Below are 21,989 nucleotides of genomic sequence, written 5' to 3'. Positions count from 1 at the left end.
CCCAGTGGACATGAGGCCTTATTGGTTTTCAGTCATTTGTAATTTGAGAAGTAGTCTCTGATGGATTTCGCTGTAAAATATTTTTTTAAATTTAATTGGCAGTTTATAGTTTATTAGTGACGGTTTATAGCGCTGGGAGTCAGAGGTCATTACTGATAGTATCTGGTGGGGTTTGTCACTAATCTCTACATTCTGATGTTTCCGAGGCCGGATGAGATTATCCAATAATTTACATCCCAGGATGGTTTTTTGATACAAAAGATATGAAAAACAGTAGATTTTAGTATCAAATTAAGTAAAATAAATAAATAACACTTGATGGAAATTAAAATTATTTATGAGTGGAACATCCGAACGGTAATAAAGATTTAAAAAAAACTACAATCCCATCTCCTACAGTTGGGGTATGAAGCGGTCAGTACTTCTGGGCAGGAGTGGGATCATCTCCTATCTGACATATTCCGCAGTCCCCGGGGGTCGGATCATCCAGAGCCGCACCTCGCAGGGAGTTATTACCCCATGTAATATGGGGGATGTTACTGTAATAGCGGGACGTTTCCCCTTATTGTAGGAGATGCTCAGACTTTTTAACAAGCCTAATAGTGTGAAGACTATGGAGCAGGTGAGGCGGAGCGCCGCATTGCATGAAATCAGCTGCGGAAATGCGTCCACCAACGTCTTTACTGCATTATGGGACGGTACCCAGAAGACTCATTGTACAAGAACAATCACTATGGCTCTTCACTGGCTTTCTGCCTCTCTCCTCCACTCAGGCTGTTTGCAATGGGAGGGGGCGGAGCTAAACTCCTGCCCCTTGTCTGCAGCCAGCAATGGGAGGGGGTGGAGCTTAGCTCCGCCCCTTCCCAATGCAAACATCCAGGGCGGAGGAGAAAGGCAGAGAGCCAGTGAGGGAGAGGGAAGGGTCAGACAGCTGGTATGATAGCGTATATTGGCCTGCGGTGAAAACGGTGGCCGATATACGCTTGTGTGAGTAAGCCCTTAGGCCTCATGCCAACGGCCGGGTCAGAATCCCACTGTGAGATTCCCGCAACGGAATGCGACCAGTTCCCCGGCATTGACCTTATACTTACCGACTTCTCCTCCGCTCTGCGATGTGCCGGCTGTCGTACAGCTGCGTATGTGCAGGGTGGAGCCGGCGCGTCAGCGGTGACGCTTCTGTGCGAGCCTCATGGAAATAGAACATGCCGTGATTTGTTTACCGTGTGGATTTTCACGCGGTCAAATTGCGGCTGTGAACATAGGATTGCATGAGCTAATGCAATCCTATGTACAGCGTGCCAAGGAAGAAATTCTGCAGGAAACAAATCGCCACAGAATTTCCCTCCATGGGCATTGGGCCACTATTATTGTATCTTGATGCCACCAGGAAAAACTGGTGGAGTCAAGATTGACAGGGGGGTGACGCCCCCTGTACCTGATTGGCTGCAGAGCTGGATTGGCCTACAGGTCTGGCAGCCCAGTAAGCTCATGCTGCAGCTGCAAGGGAGCCCTTCACCTCCGTTTCTTCCCGAGGCACGCATTGGGCCAGGTGAAACCCCCTCCCCATCGGGCTGCCAGAAGAAGGCACCCCGCTGCAATCCAGGGCAAGTGAAACCCCTTCCCCGCCAGCCGGCCAGAACAACGCACCCCGCTCTGTGTTAGTGTTGAGACCAGTGGATGTGCATGCGCGCTCCGCTAATAGGAATGAATAAGGCCTCCTGCCCACGGCCAGTGACTTATACTCGCCTGTTCAGATCCGCTGCGAATGTCCCAGCCGGCACACATGCGCACTGCAGGGCATGATGTGCCGGTGATGACATGGATTAACATTTTGGAATTGCTGCGGATCGGACGGCTTCTATTGACTGCAATGGAAGTCATTTGTGCAATTTCCCGCACCAAATAGAGCATGCTGCGATTCTTCCTCCGTGAGCGGAAAACACAAGTGATTGATTTCCGCTCGTGTGCAGGGAAGAATCATTTAACATTGCATGCTATGGACGGACATTGCTGTGGAATTGCCGGCCTCGTGAATAAGACTTGGTGTAGCGCTACTCCTGGGGATACTGGCCTCACAGCACACATCCTGCTGTATATATTTTGAGCTGTAAGTCGCTCTCCTGGTTTGTCTGTTTACATTTATTGTTGTCCAGATATTAGGTCATTTTTGGCTCATTAGTATTATTGGCCCAAGACTCTACCCTCTCCAATCCATCCTGAATGTGGCAGCCAGGCCCACCTTCCTGTCCAGCCGCTACTCGGACACCTCTGCCCCGTGCCGGTCACTGCACTGGCTGCCCGTCAAATATAGAATCCAATTTAAACTCACTACCCTCATCTACAAAGCCCTCCATAGCATCGTGCTGCCCTACATTGCTTTCCTCATCTCAATCCACTACCCAGCCCGGACCCTCCGCTCTGCTAATGAAATCAGACTAAGTGCCCCTCTAATTCGAACTTCTCATTCCCGCCTCCAAGACTTCTCCAGAGCTGCACCAGTCCTCTGGAACGCGCTACGAAAAAATATCCGGGCAATCATTGATAAACTAAACTTCAGGCGTGCTCTTAAAATGCACCTCTTCAGGGAGGCATACCATATTCCCTAATCCCAACCCCTCTGTACTCCGCCTGATAACATGCTCCCTGTCCTATTGACTGCAATGCCTGCTAGCCGTAATCAACCGGCACTTGCAATCATACCGACTCCGCCACTATACGGCCTGACCATTGTCAGCATGCTGCATTTTTTTTCTAGGGATCACACAGGGATGGCTTCCATTGGATCCGCGGGAAAGCAGGAGATTTAAATTTTTTTTAAAAAAGCATGGCGCATGCGTGCGGCATGTCGGCCAGCGCACCGAGCGCATCTGCCGTGCAGAAGAAAGAAGATCCAGCCGCGACAGAGACCCGCGCTGGATCTGGAGAGGTAAGAAAATGTCTTTTTAGGCCTCATGTCTCATGGGTGGAATTCGCTGCTGGATTCCACATTCAGAATCCATGCGTGCCCATGGACATGAGGCCTCAGTCCTGTTTTGTCACCGTGACACCAGTGTTCCGTCTTCTGCGGCGGATCACCCAGACAGAATAAAGTAGTCCACACACACAGAGGGTATTTACTGAATAAGAACCGGGAATGTTCCGTCCTGTCCGTTTACTTAAACGCTTGATATAGTAACAATAAAACAGTCCATGCACAAAAAAACAACTTGTACAGTGCTGAAGCAGTGAGGATTCTTGAGGCATTGTATATCCACAGTCTTGGTTATCTGTAGGATCTTTCTCCAGGCAAAACTCTCTCTCTCCTGCCAGACACTCAGTTTTTTCTCACACACTGGCGGTTTCTATCTCTCCAGATACATGCGCTCCTTAAGCTGCACTCCCACGCGTTTCCACCATGTCTGGGTGTTCATGTACTCTACGGGCAACTGCTAGAAGGAACGTCCTTGGTAAGGCTGGGCTCTAAGATGAGCATCAGGCCATCTCTCTCTCATCTCCAACAGCCACCAACCAACTTCACCAACTAAGGGCTCCTGCACATTTGCGTTTTTCGTGCGCGTTTTTTTTTCACGTGATTGTCAATGGGACTTTCTAATGATAAAAGCGCAACGCACAAAGATTGCAAAGCACCAACTTGCGATGCGTTTTAACATTAGAAAGTCCCATTGACAATCGTGTAAAAAAGAAAAAGAAAAAAAAACAAAACACAGCGATATCGCGTGAAAAAAAACGCACAAGAAAAACGTAAGTCTGCAAGAGCCCTAACTCTCACAAACTTGACTGAACTCTTCTTTCTCCCCTCATCTCACCAACTAAGGCCTCATGTCCACGGACATAATTGAATTGTGGCATCTGTGTGGGTGACCTGCGCAGATGATCTGCAGTTTATGCGTGTAGACATTCATTGGGCATCCGCAGGTAATTAAATACCTGTGGGTGTCATTTTTTCCCGGCGTGCGGATCACATGCGCGGGGAAAAAAATGCAGCCTGCTCCGTTTTGTGTGGTTTCCCATGTGGATGGCTCCCATTGAAGTCAATGAAAGCCGTCTGATCTGTGGCACAACTGCAGCTGACACTGCGGCCGTGCCGAGGATCCATGGGAAAGCAGGAGATTTAAAAAAGGAAAAAACATGACGCTGGCGCGCCCGGATGCGTCGCGTTCGTGCAGGTGAGAAAATGTCTTGTTTGCCCTTATGTCCGCAGGCACGGCTGGAAACCGCTGCGGGATTCTGCACTGGGAATCTGTGCGTGCCCGTGGATTTTGGGCCTTACTCCTCTTAAGACTTCTCTCTCTACATGATGCGCACACAGACCAATAGACGGCTAAACAGATTGATACATTTTCCAGACAACACTAGACATGACAAGACATTAACCCTTTCATGCCTGCAAATTCCAATACACATAAATCTGATGCATTCCACAGTTAAGACAGTAATACAAGACAAACCTAAAACATGTATTCTGATGTGCTGGAGGGATCCCAAACTCAGGGCCACTAGAGGTTTCTTTGCAATTTTCTGCCACCGGTGTGTGAGATCTCTCTTGCTTTATCTGACTGGTAATACCAGACCCCATCATTCTTCCACTTCTTGATCAGAGTGCGGACAGAACCAGTCGCAATTTTCTCAGTTTTGGATCCTTTTACTGATTTATGAAGTTGAACTACTTTTTGCTTTTTGGATTTTTTTTGGCAGTTATTTTGCTTTTACCAAGGTTTAGTAATGAGCAAACTGAGTGCAGCCTGGAGGAAATGTACAAGGAGGTCTCCAGAGAGGAGGAACTCTGCTTCATTGACTGATGTCTCCATATTTGTGTCTTCACAGTTGTCCTCCTCATCCAGATCCTGTCATCCGTCTCATCAGTCTATGTGCGGAGAGGATCAGACATCACTGACTGCGGCATGGAATGTACTGATAAAGAAAGTATCCTGGATCTGTACAGAGAATGTGGAGCTGGAGACACTAAACTACTGGAGTTGTGGTGTGATAATATGTGGTCCGATATTCACTTTGACTCCAGACTCCACCTAAACACAAGCAGCGGGTGCTGGAGGCTGACAGATGCCCGGAAGGGTGACTCCTGTGAGTATGTTCTCTGGCGTCACAACCGTTCGCGAGGCTTCTGGAACTCTACAGCCATCACTGTACTAGGTAAGAGCTGGTGGATCACAGGAGACATTTCTCTATTGTCCTCTATGGAAACCTGAATTCTGTCCTCTTGTAATAGAGTCCGATAACACAGGATCAGTAGTCACTGGTGATTGTATATGGGGAGGGGGCTGCAGATCACATGACTGATGGTCAGTATAGTGGGCAGGTACTGGGGTCTGATAATGACAGCAGAGCTAGCACTCTATACAGCACCTAGATTCATGTCCATGCTGATGTCACATTACTGATGGTCACCGACCTTCTCCTGATACTTCCAGATCCAGTTCTCATCTCCAGCATAACCAGTAACTCCAGCCGGCTCGGTCAGGACATTGCTGTGAACATCCAGTTCTCTGGAGAGGAGGCGGCTGTGACCTGGGAGGTGGACGGGGGGTCTCTCCCTGACAGATACTGGCTGATGGACGACAATAGGACGCTGATTATCCCGAGTGCCCAGAGAGAAGATGCCGAAAGAACACTCCGTGTCCGGATCACCAACCCAGTCAGTGAGGAGAGCCAGGAATACCTGCTGGGGATTACAGGTAAGAGGGTATTACTGGGTATTATACAGACCTCACACCTTCTATACCCCATGTACTGGAGATTACAGGTAAGAGGGTATTACTGAGGTATTATACTGACCTCACACCTTCTATACCCCATGTACTGGAGATTACAGGTAAGAGGGTATTACTGGGTATTATACTGACCTCATACCTTCTATACCCCATATACTGGAGATTACAGGTAAGAGGGTATTACTGGGTATTATACTGACCTCACACCTTCTATACCCCATATACTGGAGATTACAGGTAAGAGGGTATTACTGGGTATTATACTGACCTCACACCTTCTATACCGCATGTAGTGGAGATTACAGGTAAGAGGGTATTACTGGGTATTATTTACTGCCCTCACACCTTCTATACCCCATGTACTGGAGATTACAGGTAAGAGGGTATTACTGGGTATTATACTGACCTCACACCTTCTATACCGCATGTACTGGAGATTACAGGTAAGAGGGTATTACTGGGGTATTATACTGACCTCACACCTTCTATACCCCATATACTGGAGATTACAGGTAAGAGGGTATTACTGGGTATTATACTGACCTCACACCTTCTATACCGCATGTACTGGAGATTACAGGTAAGAGGGTATTACTGGGTATTATACTGACCTCACACCTTCTATACCCCATGTACTGGAGATTACAGGTAGAGGGTATTACTGAGTATTATACTGACCTCACACCTTCTATACCGCATGTACTGGAGATTACAGGTGAGAGGGTATTACTGGGTATTATACTGACTTCACACCTATATCCCATGTAGTGGAGATTACAGGTAAGAGGGTATTACTGGGTATTATACTGACCTCACACCTTCTATACCCCATGTACTGGAGATTACAGGTGAGAGGGTATTACAGGGTATTATACTGACCTCACACCTTCTATACCCCATGTACTGGAGATTACAGGTGAGAGGGTATTACTGGGTATTATACTGACCTCATACCTTCTGTACCCCATGTACTGGAGATTACAGGTAGAGGGTATTACTGAGTATTATACTGACCTCACACCTTCTATACCCCATGTACTGGAGATTACAGGTAAGAGGGTATTACTGGGTATTATACTGACCTCACGCCTTCTATACCCCATGTACTGGAGATTACAGGTAAGAGGGTATTACTGGGTATTATACTGACCTCACACCTTCTATACCCCATGTACTGGAGATTACAGGTGAGAGGGTATTACTGGGTATTATACTGACCTCATACCTTCTGTACCCCATGTACTGGAGATTACAGGTAGAGGGTATTACTGAGTATTATACTGACCTCACACCTTCTATACCCCATGTACTGGAGATTACAGGTAAGAGGGTATTACTGGGTATTATACTGACCTCACGCCTTCTATACCCCATGTACTGGAGATTACAGGTAAGAGGGTATTACTGGGTATTATACTGACCTCACACCTTCTATACCCCATGTAGTGGAGATTACAGGTAGGAGGGTATTACTGGGTATTGTACTGACCTCACTCCTTCTATACCCCATGTACTAGAGATTACAGGTAAGAGGGTATTACTGGATGATATACTGACCTCACACCATCTATACCCCATGTACTGGAGATTACAGGTAGGAGGGTATTACTGGGTATTTTACTGACCTCACTCCTTCTATAGCCCATGTACTGGAGATTACAGGTAAGAGGATATTACTGTGATACCCTCAGTCCTCACTTATTGCACACAGACTTTAGTTTCTTTATACCATCACAAGATGGTCGGGCTGATATGTTGTGTAATATAACATGGATATTATGTGACGCTCACCTGTTGTGTAATGGGGTAAATTTAGAAAGTGTAATTTTGTAGTTTTCTGTCATCACAGAGGGCAGCCAATACATAGAACTGGCACAATAATATATATATTGGATCAGGCCACTGAAAAGTCACTAAATAAAATGTCACAAGTACAATGTATGACTGATCTGACGGGTGCTGCCGCCTCGCGGTTTTGTTGTGTAGAATCTACCCCTATACTTTCTATCACTGTGTGGGCCTTCTCTGCGTTCATTGCTGTACGGTAGGTCCATGCAGTCTTGCTTCTGTCTTGGAGGGTGAGGGGGGGGGGGGGGGGGCGTGGTTCTGCATTTGAAGACAGTCGAGGGACAGTTGGAGCATTTCTTTTCCCTTTCTAAGTTTTTGTGTAAACTTGTTTTAAAGTGTTATTGAGAATTCTGTGGAGTAAAATGTTAGAAAAATAGTTATAGTCCCAACACTGTATTACTAGACTTGCTCCTGTTTATCTGTAGTCTTCTCCTAAATGTACATCGGGCTGCAACATTTTTCAGTTCTGTGTATATAAAAAAAAAACACCACAACGCTGCGATTATAACGGAGACCCCGTGTGTTACTCCTCAGATCCAGGACCCCCGTCTCCGGTAGTTACTACTGTTTGAGTATCACCATTCCTGGTTGTAATTTCCATTTCCAGGAAACTGCTTAAACTGATGCATTTTACCCAAAGTGTCCTAAATTGTCTCATCGTGTTATAAATATGTAGGCCGGACACAGACGGTGATTATAACTGATCTCCTGTGTGCTTATCTCCTCAGATGCTCTGTCCTCTCCGCTTCTACTTGCTGTCGCTGTTGCTGGGGTATTTCTGGTCTTGATGATAATTATCATCATTCTGTTAGTAAAGGTGAGAATCTCTCAGAATGTCTCTGTAAAGTCAGCAGGTACCACGGCACTCAAAGTGTACCACATTCAGTGGGAGGCAAGCCAGATGCAGAGCCACTTAATGGCGGCCTGAACCCAAGATATGCACAAATATCCAAGCCCAAGTAGTTGTAGAAAGTGGCAGCATAGATGGTGGTCTTTTAGTTAAAAATAGAAACCTTTATTCCATTAAAACAATGTTTCAGGCAAGATAAAAAGGCCATTTGTTTTGGCCGAAACACCGTTTTAATGGAACAAATAAAAGTTGTTTTTTTTTTCTTCTAAAAGACCACCATCTATGCTGCCACCTTCTACCACTACTTGGGCTCTCTTTGTATCTGTGTCACTCTGAGGGTCTCCATGGTGTAGCCACATGGGACCCCCATCATTCAGCACTGCTCTCCTTTATGGCCACTACACATCACCTATCATCCTACAGAGATGCCCAGAACCCTCATGAGACGCTGCAGCATTACAGAATATACACACACTGAAGTATGGCGCGGAGTCTGTTCTGCCATGTCTCCGGGCAAAGTTGGCACAGCTAGCTTGACTCTCTTCCACCTGATTGTGTGCATTCCCATTCATTCCTATGAGCAGTCCGTGCGCACAGCCTTCTGAGAAGAGCCAGGGTTGCTGTGCAGATGCTGACTCTGGCGAGGGATGCTGCAGGAAGAGGCGTCCAAACCCCCCCGCCCGCTTCCCCCACGTCTCCTAAACTATACATTTATAACTTAGTTTATGGTGCTTATACATCCTTACAAGGATGTTCCTATCTTAGTCAATCATCTGTATGCTGCGGCCATTGGTGATCGAGATTAAGGAAACAGCTAAACTGACTGTTCTATGCAGTTTCTGTATCTCTTATAGAAATGAATGGGAGTTGCAGAAACTGTATAGAAAAGCCAGTTTGTCCGTTTCTGTAATTCTGGCCACTGATGGCTGCGGCATACTGATGGATATTTCCATCTTGACCATCTTATAAAGACCTGTAATAGGGTAGAGGAGTCACTAATGACAGGACTACAGCGTAGAGTCATGACCTGTGACTTCTGTGTACTATGCAGTCACGTGACCTGTAACATGTCTTATATTACCAGTGTCGGAAGACCACCAGACATGTGGAGAGAAATAACCACTCAGAAGAACATGGAGGACAGAGCAGCAGCTCATCAGAGAACGGTACTCGTAATATCTGTGTGTAATGGAACCAACTGTCTTATTAATGAGGGTGTCCCAGAGTCTTGTGCAGTGTCTTGTAGGGTGACCCCGGACACAGGGTGTACGTTGAGGAGCAGGGAGGGCAAGATGGTGGCTTGTTACGGTGGCACTTCCCACGCTTTCTCCGGGAGGGACGCACATAGCCTTGGCCAGGGCAGCGCTGGACCTCTTCTGGACACCCCTTGTACAGGGCTGCCCAATAAACTTGTGAACAGGTATAGGCATTGTCATGGGTGACGCCACCATTCTGTTACCCACCAGAAACACCCTCGGTAAATAAATGAGCCGCACACTTGTATAACGTACCTCAGGTCCCTGGGAACAGTCGGGGCCTGGCAAAATTTTACTTCTCATCAAACATTCTGACAGCTGGGAGAATCGCTGGGGGGAGGGGAGGGGGGGGCATTCTGACAGCTGGGAGAATCGCTGGGGGGGGAGGAGGGGGAGCATTCTGACTGCTGGGAAAATCGCTGGGGGGGGAGGGGGGGCATTCTGACAGCTGGGAGAATCGCTGGGGGGGGCATTCTGACAGCTGGGAGAATCGCTGGGGGTGGGAGGGGGAGCATTCTGACTGCTGGGAAAATCGCTGGGGGGGCATTCTGACAGCTGGGAGAATCGCTGGGGGGGGGGAGGGGGGCATTCTGACTGCTGGGAAAATCGCTGGGGGGGGCATTCTGACTGCTGGGAAAATCGCTGGGGGGGGAGGGGGGGCATTCTGACAGCTGGGAGAATCGCTGGGGGGGGAGGGGGAGCATTCTGACTGCTGGGAAAATCGCTGGGGGGGCATTCTGACTGCTGGGAAAATCGCTGGGGGGGGCATTGTGACTGCTGGGAAAATCGCTGGGGGGGGGGCATTGTGACTGCTGGGAAAATCGCTGAAGGGGAGGGGGGGGGCATTCTGTCTACTGGGAAAATCGCTGGGGGGGAGGGGGGGCATTCTGTCTGCTGGGAAAATCGCTGGGGGGGAGCATTCTGACTGCTGGGAAAATCGCTTGGGGGGAGGGGGGGCATCCTGACTGGTGGGAAAATCGCTGGGGGGGGGGCATTCTGACTGCTGGGAAAATCGCTGGGGGGGGAGGGGGGGCATTCTGACTGCTGGGAAAATCGCTGGGGGGGGGCATTGTGACTGCTGGGAAAATCGCTGGGGGGGAGGGGGGGCATTCTGACTGCTGGGAAAATCGCTGGGGGGGAAGGGGGGAGGGGGGCATTGTGACTGGGAAAATCGCTGGGGGGGGAGGGGGGGCATTCTGTCTGCTGGGAAAATCGCTGGGGGGGAGGGGAGGGGCATTCTGTCTGCTGGGAAAATCGCTGGGGGGGAGCATTCTGACTGCTGGGAAAATCGCTGGGGGGGGGGGCATCCTGACTGGTGGGAAAATCGCTGGGGGGGGGGAGCATTCTGGCTGCTGGGAAAATCGCTGGGGGGGGAGGGGAGGGGGGGGCATTCTGACTGCTGGGAAAATCACGGGGGGGGGAGGGGGGGCATTCTGACTGCTGGGAAAATCGCTGGGGGGGGGGGCATTCTGACTGCTGGGAAAATCGCTGGGGGGAAAGACTTTAGGACTGCTGGGGGAACTGTTGGGGGGTGAGGCATTAGTACTGCTGGGGGAACCGCTGGGGGGAAGGCATTATGACTGCTGAGGGGGGCGCATTATCATTTCTGGGGGAACCGCTTGAGGGGAGGGGGGCATTATTGCTGGCAGACAGCTGGGGGTGGCATTGTGACTGCTGGTGGACCACTGGGGGGGGGGGGGTAATATGACTGCTGTGGGAACCGCTGGGGGGGAAGCGGGCATTATTACTGCTGGGGGACCGCTGGGGTATGTCACAATTACAATTGGGGGTGGGGGTGTGGGTGTCACTATTATCGCTAGGAGGGCCACTATTACCACTGGGGTATGTTTACATGCGGCAGAAACTGGCAGGGCTGTTTCAAAATAGACAGGGTGCAGATTTTGACTGCTTTTTGGATGCAGAAATGCTGCAGAATTTTCCACATCCAAAAAGCAGTCAGAATCTGCACCCTGTCTATTTTTAAGCAGCCCTGTCCTTTTTAGAATGACGGGGGTAAAATCATGTCGTGATAAGCCCCGCCCCCTGACATGTTGGCACTTTGCGATACATAAGTTGGTTTTGGGTTGCAGTTTGGGCACTCGGTCTCTGAAAGGTTCGCCATCACTGGACTAGACAATTGGCACAGCGCACCTACTAAAGACACGACATGTATGACATTATGGAGGGGGCCAGAAATGAATATACTGGGCCACTAAACTTGTCTGTCAGTCAGCACTAATTATATGAGGGGAAAGGTGAACTTCCCGGGCGTCCATCCACTCTAATGCACCAGGGGAATCCGTGGGCCAATCTGCAGTGAAATCTGCATGTAGCCTGGAGATATTAATATGGAGTGCTGTGATGGGGAGGATCATATATAACAGGGGCGATGTAGAAGACATTGCTATAATCATGTGCACGACTGCTCATGGTGAGCAGTACACAAGGTCCTTTGGACCATACACAGATTTACAGCAGGAGTGCTTCTGTGTTATCCTTCAACTGGCTGCAGCTGTGATATCTGAGTAGTGGCCCAGAACATCATCCTGGTCCCCTCCATAAATGTCATACATGTTTGTCCCATGTGGAGGCACTGTGCAAAGCTTTTCTTGTTATTTCTAGTGTGTGTGTTGCACAGCTGTGGCACTTGAGAGGTTAACTCCAATAACATCATAGTCTGCCTGTGAATGTATCAGTCTGTCATGTGGTATGAAAGAGGGTATAAATAGGAGTGTTTGAGAGAAAGGAGTCCATCTTCTGGTGTTCAGAAAGTTCCAAATTACCACCAAACACAGAGCCACATGGAAGCACCCAGGCCTAATATAGAGAGCACTTGTAAGTAATCACTTTTTCTGACAAAGCCAGTGCAGAGCTACAAATTCAGGTTTACAAGTTTTCCTATGCGGCCGTCCAGATCAATGATCACCACGTAGAAGTACTCTAGTTAAGTTGTCACACCCACACGTCTCCAGTGCGGAGAGCAAATACTAAAAGCTAACTGCTACCAGAGTGTCTGTGGAGTGACCCCTACCCTCTTCCTCCTCTGGAGCGCTCCCTGTCCAGGAGCGGTACCTGACAGATAACACAGACTGTAGCACTGGTTTCATCCTGGGTATCCTCCCTGACCTTCTTTTCTTACTTGCACTGTGAAGAATTGTACCTGAATTGCTGTGTAATAATTGTTTTGCCAAAGTACCAAGTAAAGTTCCTACCAGGTCCTAACAGTTCCTGGGGACTCAAGGTACTAGAAAATCAGTGTCTGTGTTTATTCTCTGCCGTGTAACATACCGGTGTGTGGAAACTGTGGCATCATCCGTGGCAACTACTACCCTCGTCATCCTGTTTATTGGCATTCCCTATCCTAGGGGTGTCAACAGTGGCCTGCAATCATGTCATCCCTCTGGGAAAAGAGCCTGGTAAGTGCCGCCGTGACAAGCCAACACTTAACCTCTCAGCTCTCCACGTGTGTCAAGTGCCCGGGGTATTCCTCTGGGGTGTTGCATCTGCGCCTGTGTGCTTACACCAGGTGCCCTTCTTGCTTTTCTGACTTATATAGGAGGGGTTTTATTGTGGCTCGACAGCTACATGTCTTGTGAAATCCCCCTGCTAACCTCTAGACATTAACCCTTCCTTCCCCAGGCCTGCTTGTAGAGTTTAATCACAGAGATCTCTGATAATAACAAGTTATCTCTTTACAGACCCTTCTGGAGAGCAAGAAGAGGAGACGAAAGAGAAGAATCCCATCAACATCATTCACAGCATATGGAAGAAAGTATGGAAGAACTCAGAATATGAAGGAACTCGGAGAGACGAGAGAGCAGAGAATGATGACATCTCCATAACTCTCACAGAGTAACAGTGACTGAGCGCTACATTATAGCTGGTGGGACTAAAGAAAACCACAGAAGGACGACCCTCCCTGCTGTTACAGTCCATCTCTAAATGTGAGAAAAGATTTGATCAGGAGTTCATTGCATTAACTGTTACACAAAAAGGAACTTATCCCTGCAATGTAAGGAGCTGCAAAACAGATCTATAATCTGTAATATATATATAATCTTATATAATGACCACAGATGGTATACAGATCCCCAACACAGCAGGACTATAAGATTATAGGACATCTCTATGTTCTACATCCAATGTTATATACCTGATTCTGTGCACTAGATGTCCACAGCAGACCCTCCGCAGTAAATTCCGCCCTGTGCGAACAATGACTATGATGGCTTCTTCTTTACAGGATAAACTCTAGTCTTCACTGATCCCACTTTTGGAAAGACAAAGTGTCGATACGTTTTTATTCCTTTTTGTTTTTTTAGGGGCGAGGTTGGCAATCTGCAATTCTGGCATGTTTTTTATTTGTTTTTAATGTGCTTTTTATACTCGCCCGGCTTCCTGTTTCCTCGCTGTCACCCCTGAAGTTCGGTGTGCGAACAGCCGGCAGAGGAGACAATCACAGAGGAAATGTTAGATGGGTGGGGAAAGATACAGCAAAGTGTTACACAGATCCGGTGGGGGCGGGCCTCAGGAGACCAGATGTAATTTAACTTATTTATTTTTAATTGAAACAAACATTATAACACTAGAGCTTGTAGAGACCTCAAAACATTTGTGTACATAGATTAGATAAACAGTTCCTCTCTGGGGGGTCCGATCACATTGTGTTTACTAATAAAAATGCATTTATTGAACTTTACTTTGTGTTGGAGCTTCATTGGGTTGTAGTAAACTATGTGGATAAAGAAAAGCATTTTGCGGGAGTCTTGTAGCAGATGAACGACACCGCACCCCCCAGACTATGGAAAATTTATCAGGGCATCTCCTGTTTTTATACACTTTTTTCATATAGGATTATAGTATTGACCATATTGCCCCATTGAGCAAGTTCCGGGGGGGGGGCTGTCCATCCATGTCATCGCAATAGCTTTCAACGCAAGAAATAAGATCTCCGTGAGAAATATACAAGTGTGATGTTTGTATTGCTGCTCATCAAGGACGCCCAATAGACACACACTAGGGGTATTGGGTACTGATATGCCAATTACTAGGCTGAGTAGATCTATCACCTCGGACCAAAAGGCTTGAACTGTGGGGCAGCTCCATATCAAGTGCATAAAAGTTGCATTAGGCAACGAGCATCTAAGGCATTGGAAGTAGGAACTCTACCCATTGTGAGGAGTCTAGTAGGGGTGAGGTAGCATTGATGACAGATATAATGCTGGACACATTGGTTAGCTGCTGGTGATACTGAGGTATAGGATGACATGGCTTCACTCCAGTCTTCGCTAGTTAGTGATGGGATGGGCTCTTTCCACTTATCTTATTCAATCCAAAAGTGTATATATGAACTTGGCTGTAGAAGATGAGTATATAACACTGATATGAGGCCTCTAGGACCCTGCGTACGCAGTTCTCCGAATAACGGGTATGCGGAAATGGATGGATGTGACTCAGGGAGCTGAGCAGAAAGCGCATGTCTTAAATGTAAATATCGATACAAGTCTGATCTAGGGATTTGGTGTGATTATTGAAGCCGTTCTAAGGAAATAAAGGAGCCATTTATATAAACAGTTCCAGGGAGGTGACTCCAGACCCAATCCAGTATCTACATCTAGTAAATTTTGGAGTTGCGAGAGGCCATTATTACCCCATAGTGAAGTTTAAAGTGGGATCTCCTTATGGCCAGTCACTAGAGATGAGCGAACGTACTCGGATAAGCACTACTCGTCCGAGTAATGTGCCTTATCCGAGTACCTCCCCGCTCGTCCTGAAAGATTCGGGACGCGCTGCGGAGCGGGGAGCTGCAGGGGAGAGCGGGGAGGAACGGAGGGGAGATCTTTCTCTCCCGCCCGCTCTGCCCCGCTCCCCGCTGCGACTCACCTGTCAGCAGTGGAGCGCCCCGAATCTTTCAGGACGAGCGGCGAGATACTCGGATAAAGCACATTACTCGGACGAGTAGTGCTTATCAGAGTACGTTCGCTCATCTCTACCAGTCACCTCTTTTCCCAGTCTCCAGCCCCGAGCGGCCAGTCTATGGATAGGCAATCATTGCGCAGCATAGAGGACAGGATAGGCAAAGGATTGTCTGTGATCCAATGTCTCAGGAATCTTAGCTGACCGGCTATTTAGTAAAGTTTGAAATCTGCTCTTCACCGCTGGGTGTCAATCAGCGTTTTTTTCTTAATATCCGTAGGGTCATCTATATAAGCTCGGTCCAGAGCAACACATTGTGCCCCTTGAGCTGTGACCTTTTTGATAATGGAAATGATGGATTTTATACATCTTGGTAAATAAGATTCAAAACTGTCCTATACCAAAAGATTCTCAGGATGACGGGCATGTGCCGCTGGGAACATCTGCAATCTGCGATATGATAAGAGGCTCCCAGATGGGGTGAATCTTCCACCTTCCGGATGGACAAAGACGGTTCCAACCAGATCAGGGGGAGATGAGACATTACCCTCAGCAAGTGTGAAATCGCTGAGATGTTACGGAGCAAGGATGGAGACCCCAGAACATAATCAGTATGACTTAATACATAGTAACATAGTTCGTAAGGGCGAATGAAGACAATGTCCATCTAGTCCAGCCTGTTTTATCCTCCTGTGTTGTTGATCCAGAGGAAGAGAAAAAACCCCAAGAGCAGAAGCCAATTAGCCCTTTTGGGGAAAAAATTCCTTCCCGACTCCCTAATGGCAATCAGACTGTTCCCTGGATCAACCCCTAATAGTTCCTACCTGCCTGTATACCTGGATTAACAATTAACCTAAGATTTATATCCTGTAATATCCTTCCTCTCCAGAAAGACATCTAGTCCCCTTTTAAACTCTTCTATGGATTTTGCCATCACCACGTCCTCAGGCAGAGAGTTCCACAGTCTCACTGCTCTTACAGTAAAGAACCCTTTTCTATGTTGGTGATGAAACCTGCTTTCCTCTAATCGTAACGGATGCCCTCTTGTTACCGTTGCAGTCCTGGGTATAAACAGATCCTGGGAGAGATCCTTGTATTGTCCCCTCATGTATTTATACATAGTTATTTGATCACCCCTTAGCCGTCTTTTTTCTAGAGTAAATAATCCCAGTTTGGATAGCCTCTCTGGGTATTCCAGTCCTGTCATTCCATGTATTAGTTTAGTTGCCCTTCTTTGAACCCCCTACAGCACTGTAACAGCTTTCCTGAGCACCGGTGACCAGAACTGTATGCAGTATTCCATGTGGGGCCTGACAAGTGCCTTATATAATGGAAGGATAATGTTCTCGTCCCTCGCCCCTATACCTCTTTTAATGCACCCCAAGACTTTATCTGCCTTTGCAGCAGCTGACTGGCATTGATTGCTCCAGTTTAGTCTACAGTCCACTAGTACCCCCAGGTCTTTTTCCATATCACTTTTCCCTAGCGGTACCCCATTAAGTGAATATTGGTGACATCCGTTCCTCCTGCCCATGTGCATAACCTTACATTTATCAACATTGAACTTCATTTGCCATTTTCCTGCCCAAGCCCCCAGGTTATCTCGGTCCGTTTGTAGCCGTACATTGTCCTCCGTTGCATTGATTATATTGTATAATTTTGTGTCATCTGCAAATATCTATATTTTGCTGTGCAGCCCCTCTATCAGGTCGTTGATAAATATATTGAACAGAATGGGGCCCAATACTGAACCCTGTGGCACCCCGCTAGCGACTGTGGTCCAATCAGAGTACGTACCATTTATTACCACCCTCTGCTTTCTATCATTGAGCCAATTCTTTACCCGATTACACACGTTTTCACCCAATCCGAGCTGTCTCATTTTGTATATTAGCCTATTATGAGGCACGGTGTCAAATGCTTTAGAGAAGTCCAGATATACGAGATCAATAGACTCTCCTAGGTCCAGCCTAGAGCTTACTTCATCGTAGAAGCTGATCAGATTTGTCTGACATGAGCGAGCCTTCATGAATCCATGATGGTGAGGAGTTATTCCCTTAATCTCCTTGAGGTACTCATCGATGGCGTCTCTCAGAATCCCCTCGAAAAATTTTCCCGTTGCTGAAGTGAGACTTACTGGCCTGTACTTACCAGGCTCACTTTTGGTCCCCTTTTTGTAAATTGGAACCACGTTGGCAATGCGCCAATCCAATGGTACAACACCGGTCTTGATAGTGTCTAGAAATATTAAATATAGCGGCCTAGCTATCTCATCACTTAGTTCCCTTAGTATCCTTGGGTGTATTCCATCTGGGCTTGGTGATTTATCGATTTTAATCTTCTTTAATCGGTTCCGCGCTTCCTCTTGCGTTAAGTATGACATATTTTGTGAGGGATTCATTTTATTCCCCTGCATCTCATATGGCATTTCCTTTTCGTTTGTGAATATGCTTGAAAAGAAACTATTTAATAGATTTGCCTTCCCTCCATCATCTTCAATGATTTCCCCTGCATTATTTGTTAAAGGGACAGTGCTTTCCCTGCATATCTATGAGCACCACGACATGAGAACTCTTGGAAATTAGGGTGGGAAAGTCAACATATAGTAAGTTGTTCTGCTTCAGACACCTTTGCAGCCAGCATGGTCAAGCCCACCATCCTGGGGAAAGGCAGAGGTTGTGTCTCTGGGATGGGTTTTCTAGATAGACTGTAGTTTTGTTGCCACATTTCAGCTTTGTGGCTGAGATCAAAGAACCGCGGCTGGTAGTAGATCATCTAGGGTGGAAATCCTGTCCTCCAGCTGTGTAACAGGATCATGGAGGCTGAAAATATTCAAAGAGTTTCTGAGAGATGCCGTCCGAGAATACCTCAAGGAAAACAACGGTATAACTCCTCACCAGCATGGGTTCATGAGGGGTCGATCATGTCAGACCAATCTGATCAGCTTCTACGATGAAGTAAGTTCTAGGCTGGACCTGGGAGAGTCTATTGATCTCGTATATGTGGACTTCTCTAAAGCATTTGACACCGTGCCGCATAATAGGCTGATATATAAAATGAGACAGCTCGGTCTGCGTGAAAACGTGTGTATCTGGGTAAGAACTGGCTCAGAGATAGAATGCAGAGGGTGGTAATAAATGGTCCGTACTCTGATTGGACCACAGTCACTAGTGGGGGACCACAGGGCTCAGTATTGGGCCTATTCTGTTCAATATATTTATCAATGACCTGATAGAGGAACTGCATAGTAAAATATCAATATTTGCGGACAATTAATACAACGGAGGACAAGTTACGGCTACAAAAGGACCTAGATAAGCTGGGGGCTTTTGCTCTGTATGGGTTTTTCTTGAGGTTGGCCTTTTGTGTAACCGGTGATAGTGGGTTAGGCCCCTTTGTTGGGTTCTGTTTTGCTTTTTTGGTCTCATTGTTTGATCTTTCTCAAGTGTTTATGGTCTATTGTTGTCAGCCATTTCGGTTGTGCCTCGGTATTCAGTTGTTTCAGGGGTTAACTCTGTGGGCTAGCTGTCTTGACTGTGCGTTTGGTGTTGACTTTGCCTATCTTTAATGGGGGGGTGACTTGCATTGACTGCTTCACTTATCTGAGGCCGGGGAAGCACCTCAGGTTCATTTAGCTGCTTCTTATCATGTTAGCAACTGATCTGGAGGTCTCGGTTAGATTGATTTGTGCTTCGAGTTTAAAGGGGTTGTCCCGAGGCAGCAAGTGGGTCTATACACTTCTGCATGGCCATAATAATGCACTTTGTAATGTACATTGTGCATTAATTATGAGCCATACAGAAGTTATAAAAAGTTTTATACTTACCTGCTCCGTTGCTGGCGTCCTCGTCTCCATGGTGCCGACTAATTTTCGCCCTCCGATGGCCAAATTAGCCGCGCTTGCGCAGTCCGGGTCTTCTCCTGTTCTCTATGGGGCTCCGTGTAGCTCCGCCCCATCACGTGCCGATTCCAGCCAATCAGGAGGCTGGAATCGGCAATGGACCGCACAGAAGCCCTGCGGTCCATGAAGACAGAGGATCCCGGCGGCCATCTTCAGCAGGTGAGTATGAAGACGCCGGACCGCCGGGATTCAGGTAAGCGCTGTGCGGGTGGTTTTTTTAACCCCTGCATCGGGGTTGTCTCGCGCCGAACGTGGGGGGGGTTTAAAAAAAAAAAAAACCCGTTTCGGCGCGGGACAACCCCTTTAAGCTGTCTGTGGTGAATGTATAATGTAAAGCGGAGGCGAAACTGGAGTCCTTTTGTTACTCGTGACGCCACCGTTTCCTCTGCAGCAGGGGATTCCTGGATGGTGGAGTAGATCCTCTCTCGCGCAGCTTCTTTGGGGGAACTCCTAGCTGGCGGAGTAAATCCACACACGGGTACTGTATAAGACACGGCCTCCAGAAACGGACAGGCGACTGGTTGTCTTACTTAACTTTAATCACAGAACAGTTCAGCAGCTTCTTGACAAGCGATGTGACAAGGAGAACTCACGGGATGACAGGAGAAACCACAGTCATGGTTATCTGCAGGTACTGGCCCGGTATAACACTTTCTTCTCTCTCTCAGTCTCTACCAGTTCACACTCACGGACAGAAACTCACTGCAGAACTTCTGACCATTAGGTCATCCTCTCGGCTTCCTCCATTCTGTGTCTGCGAGTTGATAGTACCAACAGACAGCCATCTTGTACTCCTCACTCTTGTCATCTACGACTAATGAACCACACTAATTAACTCACTCTCCTTGCACTCACATATGTCAAAACACAGTCACCTGATGGACAAAAAGATACATAACCCAGACACTTAACCCATTCAGTGCTGTAGGTTATGCAATTCACTCCACTCACACAACACAAAAGATACTGACAACACAACACTGAGCATACACACTTTTGAGGAGGGGACCAGTTGTACCTGGCCACTACACTAAGGTTCCAGGACCTGGTAGTAACTGCTACACCTGCACCCCCTATAGCTACGCCCCTGATGGGGAGTATCTGATTTGTAATCTCAGGCTTGCAATTTTTGAGATTTGAGCTCTTTATAGCTGGGGTACAACGCAGGGTGTCTTTCCAGGAAATGGCCACTAGGTGTCAGTGTAGTTCAGGATATAAATCTTCTGTTCTCAGCTATGGGCTGTTGGGGGCGTGCAGTGAATAAATGAATACTTAATTAGCCATGTGCTGATGTGAGGCCTGCTGGGAGGGTTCCTCCCCCCTCTCTCCCAGTACCAGGATGCAGCCGCCCTGGAAAGGGCAAGTCCCAGCTCTGGATTGCTGGGGTGCCATTCTTGCTTTTCTGACTTGTAGCTTTCGAGCCACAATATACCTGTCGTGGCTTGTCGGTCACAACAGCATTGTGGCATAGTGGCCTCAACACAGGCTAAGACCTGTCGCCTTGTTATGCAGGACAAGGGTTAATGCACCATGTGCAGGGACTGCTGGTTGCTGTCTCTCTTTGCTGCATGCATGCTGATAATTAGTCATTCAATTAGTCATCGCACAGGCTTTCCATTCTGGTTTCTGTACTCCTGCTGTGGTGCGCACTATTCTACAGTGCATAGTGTTATCAACTGCAGTAGTTGTGAACGTCACCCTGCGTCCGTGTGGAGCGTGGCGCTCGTGTGCTGCACAAACATGACAATACCCCCTCTTATATATGTCTTGTAAAATACCCCTGTTAACCTCTAAACATTAACCCTTCCTTCCCCAGACCTGCTTGTGGAACTTCATCACAGAGTCCTCCAATAACAGCTTATCTCCTTGCAGACCCTTCTGAATAGGAGACAAAAGAGAAGAATCTCATCAACATCATTCACAGCATATGGAGGAGAGTATGGAAGAACTCAGAATATGAGGAAACTCGGAGAGATGAAAGAGCAGAGAAATTGCTGGGACTATAGAAAATTGCATTAGGACGACCCCCCCCCCCCCCCTGCTGTTACAGTCCGTCCACAAATGTGGGAAAAGTTTTGATCAGGAGTTCATTACATTAACTGTTTCACAAAGAGGAACTTATCCCCGCAATGTAAGGAGCTGCAAAACAGTTCTTATATAATGACCAGACACGGTATACAGATCCGCAACACAGGCTTTCCAGAGACTCTTGTATTAGTGCACCGCACCACCGCATTGTGGATTTACTTTGTTTTCCAATGGACTCTTGCACATCCTAGCGGCTGCCATGCCATCAACAGAAGGTTTGCCAAGAATCAAGCTGTTGTTGGATGTTTTCTTCCGGAGTAAACATGACAATCTTTGCGCAGGACTCAAAAGTAATGTTGTGCCATGCTTGTTGTCTAACCTAAAACTCCCTTCATTACAGGTTGCCTGCCATACAGTACATTTCTCTAATGTTATTATTGAATGTTATGCATTCTTCTGTG

At 47.4% G+C, this 21,989-nt stretch overlaps 1 protein-coding gene across 5 annotated transcripts in view; it reads left to right on the top strand.

The window, feature by feature from the left end:
• LOC136625233 (uncharacterized) overlaps positions 1-21,491 on the top strand; it is a 187,265-nt gene extending 165,774 nt beyond the window's left edge. For 4 of the 5 annotated variants that reach the window (XM_066599279.1, XM_066599277.1, XM_066599280.1 and 1 more), the window contains exons 6-10: positions 4,825-5,151; positions 5,430-5,693; positions 8,306-8,394; positions 9,512-9,593; positions 13,382-14,377. In XM_066599279.1, coding sequence (XP_066455376.1) covers positions 4,825-5,151; positions 5,430-5,693; positions 8,306-8,394; positions 9,512-9,593; positions 13,382-13,539 — 920 coding nt within the window. In that variant the 3' untranslated portion in view covers positions 13,540-14,377. Of the gene's footprint in view, positions 1-4,824; positions 5,152-5,429; positions 5,694-8,305; positions 8,395-9,511; positions 9,594-13,381; positions 14,378-21,372 lie in introns of those variants that run through there. The other variant, XR_010792518.1, reaches the window with a different exon arrangement.
• The last annotated feature ends 498 nt before the right edge of the window (positions 21,492-21,989 follow it).

This window comes from Eleutherodactylus coqui, chromosome 4 (genome assembly GCF_035609145.1).
Source record: "Eleutherodactylus coqui strain aEleCoq1 chromosome 4, aEleCoq1.hap1, whole genome shotgun sequence".
NCBI lineage: Eukaryota > Metazoa > Chordata > Amphibia > Anura > Eleutherodactylidae > Eleutherodactylus > Eleutherodactylus coqui.
This window is presented reverse-complemented; position numbering and strand designations above follow the sequence as displayed.